Source organism: Nicotiana tomentosiformis, chromosome 12 (assembly GCF_000390325.3).
Source record: "Nicotiana tomentosiformis chromosome 12, ASM39032v3, whole genome shotgun sequence".
Lineage (NCBI taxonomy): Eukaryota > Viridiplantae > Streptophyta > Magnoliopsida > Solanales > Solanaceae > Nicotiana > Nicotiana tomentosiformis.
The window spans coordinates 79,538,031-79,559,816 of NC_090823.1; the positions used below are offsets into that span (position 1 = coordinate 79,538,031).

At 40.5% G+C, this 21,786-nt stretch overlaps 2 protein-coding genes across 2 annotated transcripts; one reads left to right on the plus strand and one right to left on the minus strand.

Moving 5' to 3' along the window:
• The first annotated feature begins 6,756 nt into the window (after positions 1 to 6,756).
• LOC138902928 (uncharacterized) lies at positions 6,757 to 7,293 on the plus strand. Its single transcript, XM_070190831.1, has one exon. It carries the CDS (start codon positions 6,757 to 6,759, stop codon positions 7,291 to 7,293), a length of 537 nt encoding a protein of 178 aa, XP_070046932.1.
• Positions 7,294 to 15,341: 8,048 nt separating this feature from the next.
• On the minus strand, positions 15,342 to 17,188 carry LOC138902929 (uncharacterized). The gene is made up of 4 exons (XM_070190832.1): positions 16,949 to 17,188; positions 16,719 to 16,844; positions 15,779 to 15,832; positions 15,342 to 15,710 (listed from the first exon to the last, which is right to left on the minus strand). Exons 1-4 carry the CDS (start codon positions 17,186 to 17,188, stop codon positions 15,342 to 15,344), a joined length of 789 nt encoding a protein of 262 aa, XP_070046933.1.
• Positions 17,189 to 21,786: the final 4,598 nt, after the last annotated feature.

The following is a 21,786-nucleotide window of genomic DNA, read 5'->3' on the forward strand; positions in this document are numbered from 1 at the left end:
TAGTTCATGCTCTCAAGATCTGGAGGCATTATCTTTATAGGGTGTCCTGTGAGGTTTTCACCGATCGTCGCAGCTTGCAGCATTTGTTTAAGTAGAGGGATATTAATTTGAGCCAGCGTAGGTGGCTCGAGTTACTGAGGGACTATGATATTATAATCCGGGCAAGGCGAATGTGGTTGCAGATGCCATGAGCAGAAAGGCCGCGAGTTTTGGTAGTTTGGCATTTGTTTTAGCAGAGGAGAGGCCATTGGCTTTGGACATTCAATCCTTAGCTATTAGACTCGGGAGGCTTGATATTTCAGAGCCCAGTTGAGTTCTTGCATGTGTTGTGGCTCGGTCTTCATTATTTGAGAGGATCAAGGCTAGTCAGTACGATGATCCGCACTTACTGGTTCTTAGAGAGACATTACTATAGGGTGGTGCCAAGGAGGTTATTATCGGTGAGGATGGTGTTATGCAACTCTAAGGTCGCCTATGTGTTCCTAATGTTGATTGCTTGAGAGAGAAGATTCTACAAGAGGCACATAGTTCTCGGTATTCTATTCATCCAGTTGCTATGAAGATGTATCGCGACTTGAGGTAGCATTATTGGTGGCGACAGATGAAGAAGGACATAGTTGGGTATGTTGCGAGATACCTAAATTGCCAACTGATTAAATATGAGCACCAGAGGCCAGGTGGCCTACTTCAGCAGATGGTTATACTGTAGTGGAAATTGGAGCGCATCACTATGGACTTCGTAGTTGGGTTACCGAGGACGTTGAGGAAGTTTGATGCCATTAGGATCATTATCGACAGGCTGACCAAGTCGGCACACTTTATTCCAGTGATGACTACGTACTCTTTAGAGAGGTTGTCCCAGATATACATTCGGGAGATTGTCCAGCTGCATGGTGTGCCTTTTCCATCATTTCAGATAGAGGCCCTCAGGTCACTTCGCATTTATGGAGAGCAGTACAAAGCGAGTTGGGTACCCGGGTATAGCTCAGCACAACCTTTCATCCACAGATTGACGGGAAGTTGGAGAAGACAGTTCAAATCCTGGAGATATTCTCAGAGCGTGTGTAATTGACTTCGGAGGGCAGTGGGATCGATTCTTGCCTCTAGCCGAGTGTGTTTATAACAACAGTTACCAGTCCAGCATCGAGATGGCTCCATTTGAGGCTTTATATGGTTGGCGATGTCGCTCACCCATCGGATGGTTTGAACCCGACGAGGCTAGGTTATATGGCACTGATTTAGTGAAGGATGTCTTGGAGAAGGTAAAATTGATTCAGGAGCGACTTCGCACAGCACAATCCAGACAGAAGAGTTACGCGGATCAAAAGGTGTGTGATTTATCATTTATGGTGGGCGAGAAGGTTCTCTTGAAAGTCTCACCAATGAAGGGTATCATGAGGTTCGGGAAGAAGGGCAAGTTGAGTCCAAGGTTTATTGGACCATTTGAGGTTTTGAGGCGAGTTAGGGAGGTTGCTTATAAGCTTGCTTTGCCTCCCAATCTATCGGGAGTTCATCCGATTTTCCATATGTCTATGCTCCTGAAGTACCATGCCGACAAGTCGCATATGTTAGAGTACATCATGGTTCAGCTATATGAGAGCATGGGTTATGAGGAGGAGCCAGTTGCCATTGTGGACAGGCAGGTTCGCCAGTTAGGGTCTAAGATGATTTCTGCGGTAAAGGTCTAGTGGAGGGGTCAACCAGTCTAGGAGGTGACTTGGGAGACCAAGGAGGACATGCGCGGCAGATATCCACACTTATTCAACACTCCAGGTATGATTCTAGACCCGTTCAAGGAAGAACATTTGTTTAAGAAGTGGAGAATGTAATGACCCGACCAGTCATTTTGCTTTCTAGATCCTCGTTCCCCTAATTAAGACTCCCCATATGTGCTTTTACTATTTTCTGACTTGCGGGGATGGTTGGTATGGGTTTGGAAGGGTTCAGTTGAAATTGGAACACTTGGTTCCTTAATAATGGCCTAAGATGGCCAAGTTTGACTTGAGTCAACATTTTGAGTAATCGACCTCGGAACAGGGATTGATGGTTCCAATAGGTTCGTATGCTGATTTTGGACTTGGGCGTGTGTTTGGATCAACTTTTGGGTGATCCCAGAGCATTTCAATGCTTAATGTTGAATGTTGGTGCATTTAGGGTTTTCAAGTTCTTTAAATTTGGTTTGAAGTAGACTTCAGTGTTATCGAGGTCCATTTGGGATTCTGAGCCTGGGAATAGGTCCATATGGTGATTTATGATTTGTACACAATAGCTACCAATCAAGTTTTCAGATGGATCCTTACAAGGCCGTATATGGGAGGTGGTATCATTCTCTAGTTAGTTGGTTTGAGCCGGGAGAGGCTAGGTTGTTGGGTACTGATTTGGTTCAGGATGCCTTGGAGAAAATCAGGTTGATTCAGGATTGACTTCGTACAACTGGGTCTAGGCAGAAGATTTATGCTGATAGGAAGGTTTGTGTTGTTGCATATATGGTGGGTGAGAAGGTTTTGCTCGGGGTTTCACACATGAAGGGTGTGATGAGTTTTGAGAAGAAGGGCAATTTCAGTCCTCGGTATATTGGCCTTTTTGAGGTGCTTGAGAGGATTGGGGAGGTGGCCTACAAGCTTGCATTGCCACCTAGTCTATCAGGAGTTCACCTAGTGTTTCACATTTCTATGCTCAAGAATTATTATGGTGATCTGTCTCATGTTTTGGATTTTAGCACAGTTCAGTTAGATGGGGATTTGACTTATGATGTGGAGCGGGTGGCCACTTTGGATCGGAAAGTTCGAAAGTTGAAGTCAAAGCATATAGCTTCAGTGAAATTTTAGTGGAGAGGCCAGCCAGTCGAGGAGGCTACTTGGGATACCGAGCGGGAGATGCAGAGCAGATATCCACGCCTATTTGAGACTCCATGTATGATTCTATACCCGTTTGAGGACGAACATTTGTTTAAGAGGCGGAGAATGTAACGATCCGGCCGGTCGTTTTGTGTATTATAGTCCCATTCCCCTGTTTATTGCTTATTGTATGTTCATTTGTGGTTATATGACTTTAAGGGGTGGTTGGTTTGGTTCCGAGGGTGTTTCAGAGTGAATTGGGACACTTAGTCCCAAGGTTGGAAACTTAAGTTGAAAGAGTTGATCGGATATTGAATTATGTGTAGACAACTCCAGAATGGAGTTTTGATGATTTTGATAGCTTCATATGGTGATTTTGTACTTAGGCGTATGTCCCGATATTGATTTGGAGGTCCGTAGGTCATTTTGTCTTGTATTGGCGAAACTTGGAAAGCTGAAGGTTTGGAAGGTGGAGAGGTATGACTGAGAGTTGACTTTGTCGTTATCGGGTTCAGATTTCAGTTCCGGGAGTGGGAGTAGGTCCATTGTGTCATATTTGACTTGTATACAAAATTTAAGGTCAATCAGAGTTGGTTAGATATGATTCGACATTAGTTTTAGAAGTTAGAAGTGCATTAGTTCATTAGGCTTGAGTTAAAGTGCGATTCATGATTTTGGTATGTTTGGATATGGTCCCGGGGGCCTTGGGTGTAATTCGGATCAAGTTCGGACTCTTTTTGGACTTGAAGGAGTTGTTGATATCAGTGCACCTAGTTTCCTCTTTCGCGATCGCGAAGGGTCAATTCTGGAAGGTGGGAATTTATTCTATGCGCGCGAGGTTAAGGATGCGATCACAAAGCTTTGGGTGGTTGTTCAATGTGAACGCGAGTGAGGGGACGGATTCTCGAAGAAGGAAAGGGAGGCCTAGGAATTCCACATGTTTGTTCATCGCGATCACGAGTGGCGGTCCGCGATCGCATAGGTATGGGTGACTGGTCATCACGTTCACAACTTGGGTATCGCGTTCACGTACAGCAGGTTTTAAAATCCCAAATCGAGGGTTAGAGTTATTATTTCACATTTTGAGTTGCAGAGCTCGATTTTGGGCGATATTTGAGGGGATTTTCACGTCTTGGATCGGGCTTCATAATTTTGATTCGGATTTGTCATTATTTCATGATTCCATCTTTGTTTTAGCATTTAATTTGTGAATTAAAGTGAAGAAATGGGGGATTTTGTGAAAACTTTTCAAAAATGAAAAATGGAGGTTTGAAGGTCGATTTGAGATTGGAATTGGATGATTTTGGTATGGTTGGACTCGTAATCAAATGAGTATGAATTTGTGAATTTTGTCGGATTCCGAGGTGCGAGCCCGGGGTTGACCTTTTGGGTTGACTTTTTGATTTTGGTTAAAGATCTTAGCTTTATCATTTGGAATCAAATCCTATGGCTTTTATCGATTATATTTAGTTGATTTGGTTAGATTCAGATCATACGAAGGTCGATACGCACGGGAAGGGCTTGTTAGAAGAGTGATTTGGCTTTCTTGAGGTAAGTATCTTATCTAAACTTGGTTGAGGCATTAGTTGCCTGAATCATTTGTGATAGCTGCATGCTCTGGGTGGCGCATATATGTGGGGTTGAGCCCATATGCGTGCACCGGGGGTACTATTTCCATGCTCGGGGTAGTTCTTTCACCACGACATGCCTTGAAATGATTGATAAGCTTCAAGTTGATATGTTTCTCCTATTTGCACCCCTTTGTGAGCAATTTGTACCATGTTTGAGATTTCATTGAGGTTATTCTTTCGTTTGAACGTGATAAACTGCTAATTCTTGATGGAAATTGTCTATTTTAGCGGTGATAGCACACATTGCACATTCCTACACTATAGCATGTTATTTATACCAGTCCAAGAGTATGAATCTTGATCATTATTGATCATGTACATGTATTCCCGCATATTTTCTTTCTATGTGTTACGAGTTGGACTAGTAGCTTGTGACCATGCCAGGTGGATTGTGGTTATCAGCATGTGAGTTCATACGGTTGATTTTATTAGCACGTGATTTGTTCATGCAAATCTAGTTATTGATATTATTAGCACGCGAGTTATCTGTGCAGCACGTGGGTTGTCCGTACGGTTGATTCTATTAGCACATGAGTTATCCGTGCAACACGTAAGTTGTCCATGCAGCGTGTGGATATGGATCCATCCCCCTAGGGTCACCCTCTCATGCTTCTCTCTTGATGGTGTACACGCAGTTATTGAGGAAAACTAATCAGTGGCTTGGTACGGATATGGAATGGTTAAGGAAAGTCTAGCTATTGTTATTTTGGAATTGCATTTCATCTTTACTTGCAATTTCCGTGGTTTATTATCTGATTATATGCATATCATCTTATATGATGTACCCATGATCGAACAAAGATTTTGAGTAATTGTACACACACACACATATATTCCTTTAAGTATCTTATACATGTTCACATTACTGTTCTGTACTTGTTGGATTTAATGAAACTACATAGGTTATAGCAGGTATCATTTATAATTCTTGTTTCTTTTACCTCGCCGAGGTTAGTTACGATACTTATTGAGTACATTGGGTCAGTTATACTCATACTACACTCTGCACTTAATTATTCAGATCCATGTGTGGGGACCAGTTATCAATAGTAGATTGGCTTGTTGGGCTGATCTTCGAGAGGCGAGGTAGAACTTTATTCTTGGCCGCAATTTGACTTGTCTTTTCACATGTACTGTTGTTTCCGTTCAAACAATATTACTATTTATTTGCAGACTTGATTCCGTTGTAGAGCTCGTGACTCTGTATTGAGATTTCAGACTTATGCTATTTCTAGAAGTTCCATTGTTCTATTTCATTATTATTATGTTTCGGCTTGCCTAGTCGGTGTGTTAGGTGCCATCAGGATGGGTTGGGATTTTGGGTCGTGAAAAGTTGGTATTAGAGCCATGGGTTCATAGGTATTACGAGTCATGAGCAAGTTCGGTAGAGTCTTGCGGATCAGTACGGAGACGTCTGTACTTATCATCGAGAGGCTACAGAACTGTTAGGAAACATCACTTTCTTATATTCTTGTCATGCGGATTTGTTATTTCCAAAATTTGAACTTGCCTCTTCTATTCTCTCACAGATGGTGAGGAAACATGTGACCGGATCAGGCGGACGGCCACCAGTACCACCAATAAGGGCCGCGAGAGGCCGGGGTGCGGTAGAGGGTGAGGTGTGACTCGTACTACAGTCAGAGCAGAACCTGTGGAGCCACCAGTTGCTCCAGCTCAGGAGCAGGAACCAGATGTGGTTGAACCGGTGGGACCAGCTCAAGCACCAGCAATACCCATTGTGATTCCTGGCCTTCAGCAGGCCTTACCATAGAGTTTGATTATGTGCACGAGCCTGGCTCAGGCGGTTTCAGTTCCAGCTGCACCAGCCACTTCGGAGGAGGTGCCAAAACTCTTGTCGCTCGTACTTCAGAGTAGCTAGCTCAGGGACTCCAGACACCATGTGTATTGCTAGTTCAGCTGGTTGTTGCTGCTGGGGCTAAGGTTTGCTCCATATGAGTGATGAGGAGCAGAATAGACTGGAGCGATTTGGGAAGCTTAAGCCTCCAGAGTTTAGTGGAGCAGAGTCAGAGGATGCTCAGGATTTTATAGACAGGTGTCAGCAGATTCTTCACACATCGGGTATTTTTGACACCAGTAAGGTTTTATTCACTACTTTTCAGCTGATCGGGGCAGCCTACCGGTGGTGGTAGGCTTATGCGTTTAGTAGGCCAGCCGATGCAGCGCCACTTACATGGCATGAGTTCTCAGTTCTCTTCTTAGAGAAGTTTGTCCCACAGACTCACAGAAAGGAGTTGCATAAGCAGTTTTAGAAGCTACGCCAGAAGGGTATGACAGTGACTCAGTATGAGATAAGATTTTCAAAGTTGGCTCGTCACGGGATATGGTTGATTCCCACTCAGAGGAAGAAGATTAGGAGGTTCATTGATGGCCTAAACTATAGTATACGCTTCATTATGGCTCGTGAGGTTGCGATGGGCGCGAGGTTTGACGAGGTGGCCAATATTGCTAGACGTTTAGAGCTAGTTAGCAGGCAGGAGCATGAGGAGCGGGAGGCCAAGAGGCCTCACAGTTCAGGTGTTTTTGGTAGTGCCTCATCTGGAGGCCAGTCCTATTACAGCAGGGGTCGTTCTTCTAGACCCGTTCAGGCAGCTCGCCATGTTCCTCGTGGTTCTTCAGTTAGCCACAGTTCCTACAGTGCACGCCCATCTCAGTCATCATTTAGTGCATTGCCAGAACAGAGATCTTATCATGCTTCATTTGCACAGGGTTTCTCGAGCAGTTATTCAGACTATCAAGGGCACCAGCTCCATCAGATGAGAGGTTGTTTCGAGTGCGGGGAATTGAGTCATCTCAAGAGGGATTGACCTAGACTATTGGGTAGGGTTTCACAATAGAGTTCTCAGCCTATGATTCTAACACCAACAACTACACCACTCGCACAACCAGCTTGGGGTGGGGCTCAGTCAACTCGAGGCCACCCTAGAGGGGGAGGTCGATCGGGTGGTGGTCAGGCCCGTTGCTACGCATTTCCAGCTAGGCCAGAGGCAATTTCCTCTGATGACGTAATCACAGATATTATTTCTGTATGCCACAGGGATGCTTCGGTATTATTTGATTCTGGTTCCACTTATTCATACGTGTCATCATACTTTGCTCGTTATTTGGATATTCCCCTTGATTCTTTAGCAGGCCTCCAATAAATCACAACAAGAGCAACTCCTACAAGTTTACTCTACCTAAAATGACAACCATACTAGTGTCAAACAACCTGAAAATATAACGACGAATGACCAACCCACTACCCCGCGATTATGTGGCATTTCTTTATGCCCTTTATCCTTCGAAACTCCATAAAAATGTAACACAAGAGACAACCCAATAACAACGAGGATAATCAGCCCCTTTAAGGGGGCCCTTTGGCCTACCCTTGTCACGACCCGAAATTTCCCACCGATGGGACTGTGATGGCGCCTAACATTTCACTTGCTAAGCAAGCCAACTTTAGAGAATCACTAAACCAATTCCTTATTTTTATTCAGTAAATAACAATAATTAACTAAGATGAAATATAATAAGTGCAGAATATCATAAAACTGTATTAATTACTACCACCCGGATCTAGAGTCACAATTCACGAGCATTCTAGAATTTGCTACAAGTAATAGTCAGAAAGAAATACAACTGTCTGAATGAAAGAAACAGTAGAACAGAAAAGATAGACGGGGACTTCAAGAACTGTGAACGCCGACAGATCTACCTTGAGTCTCCGGACAGCGGACCAATAGCAAAATCTAGATCAACCAGAGCTGGTATCAAAATCTGCACAGAAAGTGCAGAGTGCAGTATCAGCACAACCGACCCCATGTACCGGTAAGTGTCGAGCCTAACCTCGCGCGATCAAATCGCCAAATTAACACCTAGAACTACGAATTTAGCACCAAATCAAATGAAATTCTCACGAACACTTTAAAATTTCTATTCTCTCAACTGGACGTTCGAATCACGTCAAATCAACTCCGTTTCTCACCAAATTTCACAGACAGGTCTTAAATATCATAATGAACCTGTACCGGGCTCCGAAACCAAAATACGGGCCCAGTACTAATAATGCCAAACATCAATCAATTCTTAAAAATAATCAATTTTCATAAAAAATTCATAACTTGAGCTAGGGACTTCCGAATTCGATTTCGGGCATACGCCCGGGTCCCATAATTCGATACGGACCTACCGAAACCGTCAAAATACAGATCCGGACCCGTTTACCAAAAATGTTCATCGAAGTCAACTAAAATCAAATTTTAAGGCAAAAATTCTTATTTTCATTAGTTTTCAACATAAAAGCTTTCCGGAAACCTGCCCGGACTGCTCACGCAAATCGAGGAGGATAAAAATGAGATTTTTAAGGCTTAAGAGCGCAGATTCGAGTTCTAAAACATAAGATGACCTTTTGGGTCATCACAACCCTCTTGGCAAAAAATTATGGCCTTTCCTTTTAAGCAAGTAGGTGATGTCCCTAATTGTCACATACTTGCTTAATAGGTGATATATGTTGTTTCTTATTCTATTTTTAAACACGCGTCTCTCCCTCATTTAAAATTAAGACATGTGTCAAGTAGCTCAAGCAAGTAGGACGAGTAAGCAAGTAGATCATTTATTTGTCCAATATCCCTTTTTTTCAAGTTTCATTCACCTTAAATTTTATTTAACACATATCTATAACTGGATCTTTAGGCTTCATTACGACTTATTTCTCTCACGTTCAAGCGCATTTGTCGACCTCAATTTAGTCATACACATGTTGAAAGGTACGAGGTATTGCATCATCCCCCCGGATCACTTGTACTTGAATGAGAGTTGTAGCTTAAAACAATAGTCTTAATACTGAGAATATCCAAAAAATTTGGCAGATGTGAACATGACTAGCCACCTGCCAATTAGCCAGAAAATACAACAACATGCCTTACATGGTGACCCAATGCATTTCACTACATTGAATTAGATAACCATAATATTGGGCCACACAGGGCCATCCAATACCAATATATATATATTACAAAATGGCAACTCATCTCATCCACTTGCAGTACGAACCCTGGCAGTACTGTGACATCCTAATTCTGGTCGCTACCTGATCATAGAATAAAAGATATGTCTACTAGCATATAACACAATCAAAGAATATATGACAAATTTTAGTCTTCAAGAACCTTCAATTTGAAACAATTAAGGATATTTAGAGGGAAAACTCTTCATAGAACCCTCATAAGAAATCATACAACCTCAAGCCTTCTGAGAGGAGATAACCCACTTGTTAGCCTCAATTCAACATTTTCTATAACCTTACCATGTTTACAACAACTATGTAATCAATTGATCTTCCCGAGTCTACACTTGTCCACAAGCCGTAAGAATTCATTTCATTCCTCCAAGGAACGACTGAAAGGGCCATCAACACATCCAGAACTCAAGGCTATATTATGCACCAATATGATAGTCAAACATCCATATCCGCTTCGCATCTCAAGAAAATACTTCTCATCACATCCATACTCTCAAAGAGTAGCCCTTAGACACATAATACTCATTACATAACTATATTGCCTCTCATTCTGCCATCATTTACACCTCTAAAAACACTATTGGACATAAGAGTCCAAAATCACATACTCACCTAACTGAATCTGCCTAGCCAAAACTATGGTCTAAACCTGGCCACAAGTCTTTTAGACTGGCCTGCTCTCATAACACATAAAATCATCTCGCACCCCTTCATGATATCACAAGCTATCGGTGCACAACTGATATCGAGTACTCAACATCACATACGAAGCATAGAGAAAGAAAGTGAAGATTTAGGCTCAAAGCTGAAACAAAGTAGCACGATAAGGATGAGAAAGAAAGAGAAGTTTCCTAGATGCCTTGTAGCCTCTTGAATATAAGTATGACGTCATTATACCAATCTGCAAGTCTCTACTGGACAATTTATCATAACTCATAGAGCCTATGAACCTAGAGCTCTGATACCAACTTGTCACAACCTAAATCCCACCTAGTTGTGATTGCGCCTAACCAAACCCGCTAGGTACACAACTCGAACAAGAAATCATCAATAAACAATAAATAGGATTGGAGAAATCAAAAGAACTATCCCAATCACTGGTAGTGCAAGTCATGAGCGACTAAGATAAGAATAAGAATACAACTCTGATATAAATAAAAATTACATTATCTATTTGATATTTACATAAACAGAAATGTAAAACCTAAATACCATGAACAAGGTGGTAGCTTGCAACTGGAACGCTGGTATATCCTTAATGCTATACTTCATTATCTACACTAGCTCAGTTCCAAAATTTGCACGCAAGGTGCATAAGTGTAGTATGAGTACAACTGAACATGTACTCATTAATTATCAAGATTAACTTCAACGAAGTATTGGAGAGGTTAAGTCAAAAAGACACTCACTTTACATAACATGTGCAACTCAATAACATATATATTAACAGTGGAATATCCAAGGAAACAACCGTAGATCAATAGATCTCAATAATAAGGTACACAATTTAAGAAGAAGGTAACAAGAATGCTTTTCAAATAACCTGATCAAAAGCATGTCCAAGGCACCTATCCGCATATCAACCACATATGCGCTAAGCAAATTAACTCAAGTTTTTATTTACATGATCATATGGATAATGTATGATAAAGATCCATATTCTTAATAACCTTCAATGGCATTTATACTAATGCTCTAACATGAGACTAAGTGTCGATGCATGATAAAGTCTCAACAAGTACATCAATCTCAACATTCTCCAAGTTTCCAACAATTCGCTAGCAAGTCCCATGCATATGAAAAATGTATGAATAAACATACGTCAACGGTATATATGAATATTTCTACACAATTCTAGGATGTCTATGCATTCCCAAGACTTAATCATTTCCACTGAATCAACAAAAATACACACCCACACACACACACACTCTTTCACACACTACACTCGCAGAGCCCAATGTAATATGGGTAATCCCCTAACTCTGAAATGTCATTGCAGTGTGCAACCCAATCCAAATATAATACCCTTGCAGCATGCAATCGGATCCAAACACAATACCGTTGCAGCGTGCAACCTAATTCAATAATAATATCTTTGTAGCATGCAACCCGATCCAAATATAATACCGTTGAGTTATGAAACCCGATCCAAATATAATATCGTTGTTGCATGCAACCCAATTCTAATAATATTGTTGTGTTATGCAACCTGATCTACATAATAATACGCACGAATAACTCGCGTGCCGTAACAACTTAATCCTCTCACAAGTCTCAATGTTCCCAAGCATCTCACAGTATCAAAATCATATAACCTCGCACGGTTTGTTCCATCGTGCCTTAACTTAGCACATATCACATAGTACTATATCCATATGCAGTGATGTATGCATGTGCATGTGAGAAAATATATGAATGGTGCACAAGGACATAAGGAGTAAATATGCGGATATATGCTCATGAGAGTAAGGTATGATTAAGTCTAAATCAATTAGCTCAATATAAAAAGAATGAATCATCATGTCCTAATAAAGATTCATAAGCCTAGATAAAATCCCTAGCATGAATAAGGATGCCCACATAGTCATACAACAGTCAAAAGATGTCATTGGTTAGAGCATGTGAATATCGTGTCAAAATAGACAGTTATGATCAACAAGGCACATCGAGCCTAAACATATCTTCTAGCATGATTAAGAGAGCTCATGTAGTCATACCATAAATTTAAGGCATATCACAAGAATAACATGTTCGAATGTGTGTTCATAATATAACGTGTAACTACGACCAAATCGAGTATATTAACAAATCTCAAGAATACCTCATCGGGCTCAAATAAAATGCCATAAGTTAGAACATGATCGATAAACAAATAAAACATAAGTCAATAAGGATACACATCCAATCAAGGCATAACAAAATCTACAATCTATCCCAAACGTGGTATAACCTTAGTATCTGCATATGCGCTCGTCACCTCCCATATACGTCACTCCCAAAACATATAACACATAACATATAATTCTATTTTTAGAAAAACATTCTCTCAAGTCGAGGTTAAACAAGATACTTACCTTTAGTAAGCCAAATCAACTTTCCATCATCTTTTCTTCATAAATCACCTCCAACCTGCTCAAATCTAGCCAAATTATACTCAATAAGGTCAAATAAAGCTATAGAAGTCAATTCTCAATGATAAAGCTTCAATCTTTAATCAAGTCCCAAAAAGTCAACAAAAGATAACCGGGGCTCACATGGTCAAAACCCGAGTCCAAGACCAAATCCGAATGACCCATAACCCCATGAGTCCAAATATATGATTAGATTTCAAATCCGAGTTCAAATCAGTATTGAAAATCCCAAAATACACTCTCTTAAGTTGTAGATAAAAATCCCAAATTTCTTTTGTTCAAATCCATGTTTTGATGTTAAATCTAGTGATAAATTCATGTATAAACCATGAATTGAGGTTGGAATCACTTATCCCAAGTTTACAGGTGAAACCCTAGCCTCAAACCTGTCAAAATGAGCTCCAAAAGTTGGAAAATAAAATAAAAATCACGAAGTTCGGTCTTAAATAGCTCCCGGAAGTAACTATCAAAAAAAACCCCAGATGACTGCACATTGGTTTCGCAGATCGCACATCCGCTTTGGTGGCCGCATAATCCATCGCGGAACCAAATAGTCTAGAAATCTGCACTGACCCCCTTCTGGTAAATGGCTATCACTCCCTATACAAAATTTGAATAACAAAAGGTTTGAACCATCAGAAACTAGACTCAAAAGGCTACATTCTCATCAAAATATGATCCAAAAATTCTTTACAGATTGGGATAAATACTCTTTTGAAGTCAGGTTATCTACAAAAAAGCCTACTTCAACAACTCAATTCTTCTGAAACTTGCTCTAAATGCGCCGAAATTCACCTCAGCCCCTTGGAACTCCATCCAATCATTTCTACAAGTCTAAATACCCTACATAGACTTGTCCAAAGGAAAAAACAAAACCCACGAAAATATTGCAACAAAGAATCGAGGCTCAAATCGAATAGACTTTCTCTTAAGTTCTAATCTTCATTCTTTCAATGAGTGTTTGAATCACACTTAGACATTTCAGATTACTTCCAAACTTTGAACACAAGTTCAATTAAATTATATAGACATATGCAGAGTCTTGAAACACCAATCAAAGTCTAATAACATCAAAGCCAACACTTACTAAACTTATGAACTCTTAAGTTCTTCAAATTGCCAACTTTGGACAAATGATGTCGAATTCTTCTAGGAACCTCCAACACCAAATCCGAATATATGTAAAAGTTCAAAATCATCATATGAACCTATTGAAACCATTAAAACCTAATTCGTATTTCGTTTACCCAAAAGTCAAGCCCTGGTGAACTCTTTCAACTTAATACTTCCATTTATGAACGAAGTGTTCCAAATCACTTCCAAACCTCTTGGGACCAAAATCACTCATACGCGCAAGTCAGAAAACATCAAATGGACCTATGGGAAGGTTCAAATCTCGATACGAGATGCTAGGACTCAAAATGACCTGTTGGGTTGTTACAGTAGATGTTGCTGATGCGAAAATGTGATCACACGTGCAACACGGCAGAAGCAACAAAATTGTCTGAAGATGCAATCCATCATCGGTGCAAATATCGCATATACTACAAGGGTTTCTCAGGTGCAACCGCTGCATCTACGACCCACCCTTCATAGGTGTGACCAGCGTCCAAAGCTGAGCTCCTCGTAGATGCGCAACAACAACCTCGCACATGCGCACCTAGAATCACATGTGCAATCGTGTGCTAGGATATCCCTTTTCTCACAGATGCGAGCCGATACCCACAGGTGTAACCTCGCACCTACTCAGCTAGCACTGGAGGTGTGATAACAATAGTACCAACAACTGCAAACACATGGAAAATAGTCCAAAACTAATTCAAAACTCACCCAAGCCCCTCATAAACCCGTCCACTCATCCCAATAAGTCTATATACCTAACAGAAACTTGCTCGAGGACTTAAAACACCAAAAATAACATCAAATCCAAGAATCAAACATCAAAATTAAAGGATCTTAAATATTTTTAAGTTCAAATTTCTAGCTTTCGACTAGAAGTGCCAAAACAACCTTAGGTCACCCGAGACACGGACCATACATATATACAAGTCTAAAACTATCATACAAACCTAACGAAACCCTCGGATCACCGATCAAAAATCATTTGCTAAGAATGTTGACCTTGGTCAATTATAATAACTTAAAGCTTCTAAAATGAGAATTACTCTTCCAAAACACTCCCGAATTCTCACAGAGATCAAAACCAACCATGCACATAAGTCATATAACATGAAATAACCCTACTCAAGGTCACAAACATGTAAACGGTATGCTAGAACTCAAAACGGCCGATCGGGCCGTTATATTCTCCACCTCTAAAAGAAACGTCTGCCCTCTAATGGACATAGAAATGTACCTGAACTGGCAATCAAATGTAATATGCTCCTCATATCAGACTCAGTCTCCTAAGTTTCTTCTTTAATTAGTTGCCCCCTCCAAAGCATTTTCGCAGAATAAATCTCCTTAGATCTCAACTTTTGGACCTGCCTGCCCAAAATAGCTACCGACTCTTCTTTATAGGTCAAATTCTCATTAAGATGCACTGTACCAAAGTCCAAAACATACAATTTGTCTTCGTGATACTTCCGAAGAGTAGAAACATAAAAGACCGAATGAACTCCGGACAAGCTGAGTGGCAAAGCAAGCCTGTAAGCCACCTCACCGAACACACGTTAAAACCTCAAACGGGCCAATGAACTTCAGATTCAACTTGCCTTTATTTCAAAATCCCATCGCGCCCTTCATAGGTGAGACCTTCTAGAGTAGCTTTCGACCTCCATAAATGCCATATCATAGACCTTTTATCAGCATAACTCTTTTGCCTGGACTGAGCTGTGTGAAGTCGCTCCTGTATCAACTTCACCTTCTCTAATGCATCACAAACCAAATCTATACCCAACAACCTAGCCTCTCCAGGCTCAAACCAACCAGGAGAATGACACTGCATACCATACAAAGCTTCATATGGATTCATCTCAATACAGGACTGATAACTGTTGTTATAAGCAAACTCCGCCAAAGGTAAGAATTGATCCCAATGACCTCCAAAGTCAATCACACAAACTCTTAACACATCCTCAAGAATCTGAATAGTCCACTTGAACTAACCATCTATTTGTGGGTGAAAAGCTCTGCTAAGCTCTACCTATGTACCCAACTCCCACTGAATAACTCTCCAAAAGTGAGATGTAAACTGAGTGCCACAGTCTGAAATGATAGAAATGGGCACACCATGCAAGAGAACAATATCCCTGATATAAATCTGGGACAACCTTTCCGAAGTATAAATAGTCATCATCGGTATGAAGTGCACATACTTGTTCATTCGATCAACAATGACCCAAACAATATCAAACTTATTCAAGGTACGTGGTAAGCCTGCTGCAAAGTCCATAGTGATATGCTCCCACTTTCACTCTGGTATAACCATCTTATGAATTAAACCATCCGGTTTCTAGTATTCATACTTAACTTGCTGGCAATGCAAACACCGTAAAACACGCCCATCAATGTCCTCCTTCATTTTCCGCTACTAGTGATGCCGCTTTAAGTCACAATACATCTTTGTGGCACTTAGATGAATAGAATACCGTGAACTATGAGCCTCTTGAAGAATCAACTCCCTCAAGCCATCAACATTAAGAACAAAAATACGACCCTAAAGTCGCATAACACCATAATCTCAAATCACAACCTTTTTCGCGCGGCCTCGCTGCACCATGTCCTTCAACACCAATGAATGCAGATCTTCACACTATTGATCCTTGATGTACTCAAGTAAGGACGACTGTGCAACAACACAAGCAAGAACTCTACTAGGCTCAGAAATATCCAATCTCATAAATCTATTGGCCAAAGCCTGGACATCCATAGCCAAAGGCCTCCCCTCAGCTGGAATATATTCCAAACTACCCATGCTCACCACCTTTCTACTCAAGCCATCTACTACCACATCCGCCTTACTCAGATGATACAATATAGTGATATCATAGTATTTCAACAACTCCAACCACCTCCGCTTCCTCAAATTTAAATCATTCTCTTTGAAAAAGTGTTGTCAATTCTAATGATCAGTGTAAACCTCACATCATACGCTGTACAAGTAACACCTCCAAATCTTAAGTGCATGCGTAATAGCTGCCAACTCCAAATCATGATCTGGATAATTCTTCTCATAAGTCTTCAATTGCCGAGATGCGTAAGCAATCACCTTAACATCCTGCATCAACACCGCACCTAGGCCAATGCATGAAGCATCAAATACACTGTGTAGGGCCTTGAACCAGTGGACAACACCAATACTAGGGCTATAGTCAAAGTAACCTTGAGCTTCCAATAACCCTCCTCATATTCACCAGACCATCTAAAATGGGCACCTTTCAGAGTTAATTTAGTCAATGGAGTCGTGGTAGATGAGAATCCTTCTACAAAACAATGATAGTAGCCTGCCAAACCCAAAAAACTCTGAATCTCCATATTTGAAGTAGGTCTAGGCCAATTCTGAACCACCTCAATCTTCTTGGGATCAACTTTAATACCATCACTAGACACAACATGACCCATTAATGTAACTGAATCCAACTAGAACTCACACTAGAAAACTTGGCACAAAGATTCCTATCCTTCAAAGTTTAGAGTATTACTCTCAAGTGCTGCTTATGCTCTTCCTTACTACGAAAGTAAACTAAGATGTCATCAATGAATACAATCACGAAAGATTCCAAATAATGCTTGAACACCTGGTTCATCAAATCCATTAAAGCTATTTGAGCGTTAGTCAAACCAAACAATATCACCAAGAACTCATAATGAATACAACGAGACCAAAAAGTTGTCTTAGGGATATCCAATGACCTAATCTCCACCTGATGATAACTCAATATTAAATCAATCTTGGAGAACACCTTGGCACCCTGAAGCTGATCAAACAAATCACCAATACGAGGCAGTGGATACTTGTTCTTGATGCTTGTTCAACTGTCAATAGTCAATGCACATACTCATAGAACCATCCTTCTTCTTCACAAATAACACTGCACCCTAAGAAGAAAAACTCGGTCTAATGAATCCTTTATCAAGAAAATCCCTCAACTACTCATTCAACTCTTTTAACTCAGTTAGAGCCATACGGTATGGCGAAATTGATATGGGTTGAGTGGCCGAAACCAAGTCAATACGAAAAATAATATCCCTATCGGGTGGCATGCCCTATAAATCTATAGGAAATTCCCTCTGGAAACTCCCTCACACCGTTATCGAATCCGTAGAAGGAACTGCCGCACTCGAAAATCGAACCAATGCCAAATACGCTAAAAATCCCTTCTCAACCATACTCTAAGCCTTCAAAAATGAAATTAGTCTGCTCGAGGAATGACCAAGGGGTCCCTCTACGCTCTAGTCTAGGAAACCCTGGCATAGCTAAAGTCACAGTCATGGAGTGACAATCTAAGATAGCATGATACGAGGACAACCAGTCTATACCTAGAATCACCTTAAAATTCAGCATTTCCAACAACAAAAGATTGACCATCATATCATAACCATTAATAGTTATCACACAAGATTGGTACACCCGGTCAACTACAATAGTGTCCGCCACCGATGTAGACGCAAAAATAAGAATATCAAGAGAATCACGAGACATACTCAAGTGTGATGCAAAATATGAGGACACATACTAATAAGTAGAACTCGGATCAAACAATACTGAAGTATACCTATGATAGACTAAGATAATACCTATAATGACTGTATTGGACAACTCCGCCTTAGGCCTACCAGGACATGCATGACAACGAGCCTAACCCCTACCAACCTAGCCTCCTCCCCTAGGATGACCTCTAAATGGTTGACCTCCACCTCTAGCTAGCTGACCCTACCCCTAGCTAGCTAGCTGGGAAGTATGAAAATTGGTTCTAGAACCATATCCTGAGTACCAATCCATAATCTGGGGCAATGCCTCTTGATATAACCTACATCTCCGCACTCAAAGCAACCTTTCGGCAGACGTGGCTGCGGAATCTGAAATTGGCTCTGATGACTTGGATGACTACTAAGAAACTCTATATTAATGGTGCACTGATGGGAATATAAGCCGGAAACACACTGTATGATGTTTGCCCTGAGTGAGAACCATAAGTACTATGGCTTCTTGAAGTACCACAGGAAACCTCAAGTGCTGACTAAACTGGACCGATAGCATGACCTCTACCGAAATGACCTTTGCCTTTGGATGAGGTACCACTAAAACCACCAAAACGAGTAGGCCTCTTATCACTCGTCGCATCTCTCCCCTAGCCATAAATGCTCTCAATCCTCCTAGCAATCTCCACCACCTGAGTGAATGTAGTCTAAAACTCGGACTCCCTAGCCATTTGATGTCTAATTCCATAAGTAAGCCCCTCGATGAACCTCTTTACTTTGTTTCTCTCTGTAGGGAACATGACAACTGCATGGCGAGACAAATGAACAAACCCCTTCTTGTACTAGGTGACTATCATACCATCCTACTGTAGATGGTCAGACTGACAGCATAGATCATCCCTCTAAGTGAGTGGAATAAAATTCTCCAAGAAAAGATGTGAAAGCTGAGCCCAAGTAAACAGAGGTGACCCTGCTAGTCTGCCCCTGCTCTTAGGTCTGCCACCATCTCTTGGCCAATCCCTACATTTAGAAGACAGTAAAGTCAACCCCCAATGGATTCTACCCCCAAGTTGCATAAAATCTCATGGCATCTATATATGAATTCCTGAGCATCCTCTGAATGTATACTACTGAAATAAAGAGGGGGCAATTTGTGAAACTTGCCGATCCTCTTCAGCTCATCGGCAGACATCGCGAGCCTAACCACAAGTTGAGCTGCAGCCTAAGAAGTCAATGGGGTCCGGACTCCCCCTCCTATATAAGAAGTCGTTAGGGCCACTGGAACTAGGGGTGTCCATGGTTCGATCTCCTGGTTATTTTATAAAATTTGTACCATACAAATTTTTCGGTTATTCTATTATGTATAACCAAAATTAGACTTTTCAAAACTATCCCAATCATATCGGTTTCTCTTCGTTATCTGTACAGTTCGGTTAATTTTCGGTAATACTTTTAAATGTTATGTAAAAGTCACTAGTAAAAATAAAATACAATAACATACGTATTTTTATAGGATATTGTAAAACTCTCTGGATATTTTTACTGTTTAAAAGGTGATGAATTAAGAAAACATGAAAGATGACCAAAGTATAGATCCATCAACTATTCTACAACAACATAAAAGAAACTAAGCATGACAAAAAAATATAAATCACATGAATGAATGATATTAACCAAGCTGGGACTCAAGACTAAAGTCAATTGAAGATTAATTACTTGTTGGCTTAACCATTTTCATCATTTCAAGGCCCAAGAAAACTTTAATACTTTATTATTTTTAAACTTAATTTATAAATATATTTTTCACGTATAAATTTATTCGGTACGGTTCAGTATTTTTTGCTTTTTTTTCATAAAATTAAAAACTACCTTAATTGTCGGTACGGTTATAGATTTATATAAAAACCTAAAGTTTTATTAAAAGAAACCTAAAAGTTGGTTCACTGTCGGTTTAGTTGATTTTTAAATATCTATTGACACCCCTAACTAGGACCACTCCATCCTGAATCATGCTTTCAATTAACTCATCATCTTGGGCTATAGCCTCCTACAGAACTGGCGTAGCAATAAGCCCATCCAGAATCTAATCAGGTACTGTACCTCTACCTGCTAATCAATCATATCTACCTATCAGTCTGCAGGTGGGTCCATTAACACTACTCTTTGACGCCCATGAGCTCTGGTGGGTTCTCCACCTCTAGGTGCAACCGTGTAGCCTCTAGCTGGTGCTCTAATCCTACTTCGGGCGCTGCCTCTCCCCGCCCTAGCCGAAGGTGCTGGCTCTCCACCATCCGATGTCGCAACTGAACGTGTCCTCACCATATGTAAGAGAATAGAAAATAGAAGTTCAAATTTTAGACAAATCAAAGACACGATAATGAAAAAGAAAGGGAAGTTTCTGAAAAGCCTGGTAGCTTCTCGAAGATAAGTACAAACGTCTCTGCATTGATCCTCAAGACTCTACTAAGCTTGCTCGTGACTCGTGAGACCTATGTAATCTATTGCTCTGATACCGACTTGTCACTACCTAAAAACTCACTAATGCTCGTGATGGCACATAAAACGCCAGCTAGACAAACCAATACGACTACCAAATACTCAATAAAATTAGAAAGAACTACTGCAATATTATAAAATAGAACCATGACATAGATAATAAATCTGAAGGTGAAGTGAAAGTGTATAACACCATACAACCCCCAAAATAGGTATCACTGAGTAAAATCTCTGTAATAAATACAATACTCTCTGGATCAAATGAACAATAATGGGGATAATAGAAACGTGACTTTAAGGGCCTGAGAACGGGTATGTAACTCTACATCAAGTCTCCAAATGTCAACAACTAAGCACCTCTCGAGACTTTATTGGTGCCAATACCTGAATTTATACAAACAATGCAGAAATGTAGTAGGAGTACAACCGACCCAATATACTCAATAAGTATCGAGCCTAACCTCGACGAAGTAGCGACGAGTCTATGAAAAGACGCTTACTCTATAAACTTGTACAAATAATAAGCAGAAAGCAAAACAGTAGAAAGACAAATAAATTAAAAGAGTCAAAGAAGAGAACAACTATACAAGGTTCGCAAAATAACAACATAGTTTAATCTTATAAAGCAAATTCCACAAAGAAGAAGCGATATACAAGAAATAAGCACTACACATCATATTCATTGCGGTGAGCAACCCAATCCAATCGTAATACCGTCGCAACGCGCAACCCGATCGTATGGCCATACTATTGTAGCGTGCAATCGGTCCAATTATAACAATGTTGCGGCATGCAAATTGATCCAACATACATATCCATATGGGAATACTCATGGAGAAATATGTTCACACTTCCTACACACATATATATATCAACAATAAGCATGGTAAAGTTCATAATTATAACATGGAGAGATGAGTACGTACAATACACTTCGAAAAAGATAAGTAAGACTAAGGTGCAATAGGCAATCAGCATTTCAAGAGCCATCTCACTCGTATCTCACAACAAAGCTTAAGCAT

What these genes read in the sequence shown, in the direction of transcription:
- LOC138902928 (XM_070190831.1), top strand. Translation starts at nt 6,757, where the DNA reads ATGACAGTGACTCAGTATGAGATAAGATTTTCAAAGTTGGCTCGTCAC.
- LOC138902929 (XM_070190832.1), bottom strand. Translation starts at nt 17,188, where the DNA reads ATGGGTCATGTTGTGTCTAGTGATGGTATTAAAGTTGATCCCAAGAAG. An exon ending in AGGGTTATTGGAAGCTCAAG is followed by an intron (nt 16,845 to 16,948) that starts GTTACTTTGACT and finishes GTGTTGATGCAG; the next exon opens with GATGTTAAGGTGATTGCTTA. An exon ending in GGAGGTGTTACTTGTACAGC is followed by an intron (nt 15,833 to 16,718) that starts GTATGATGTGAG and finishes CTATCATTTCAG; the next exon opens with ACTGTGGCACTCAGTTTACA.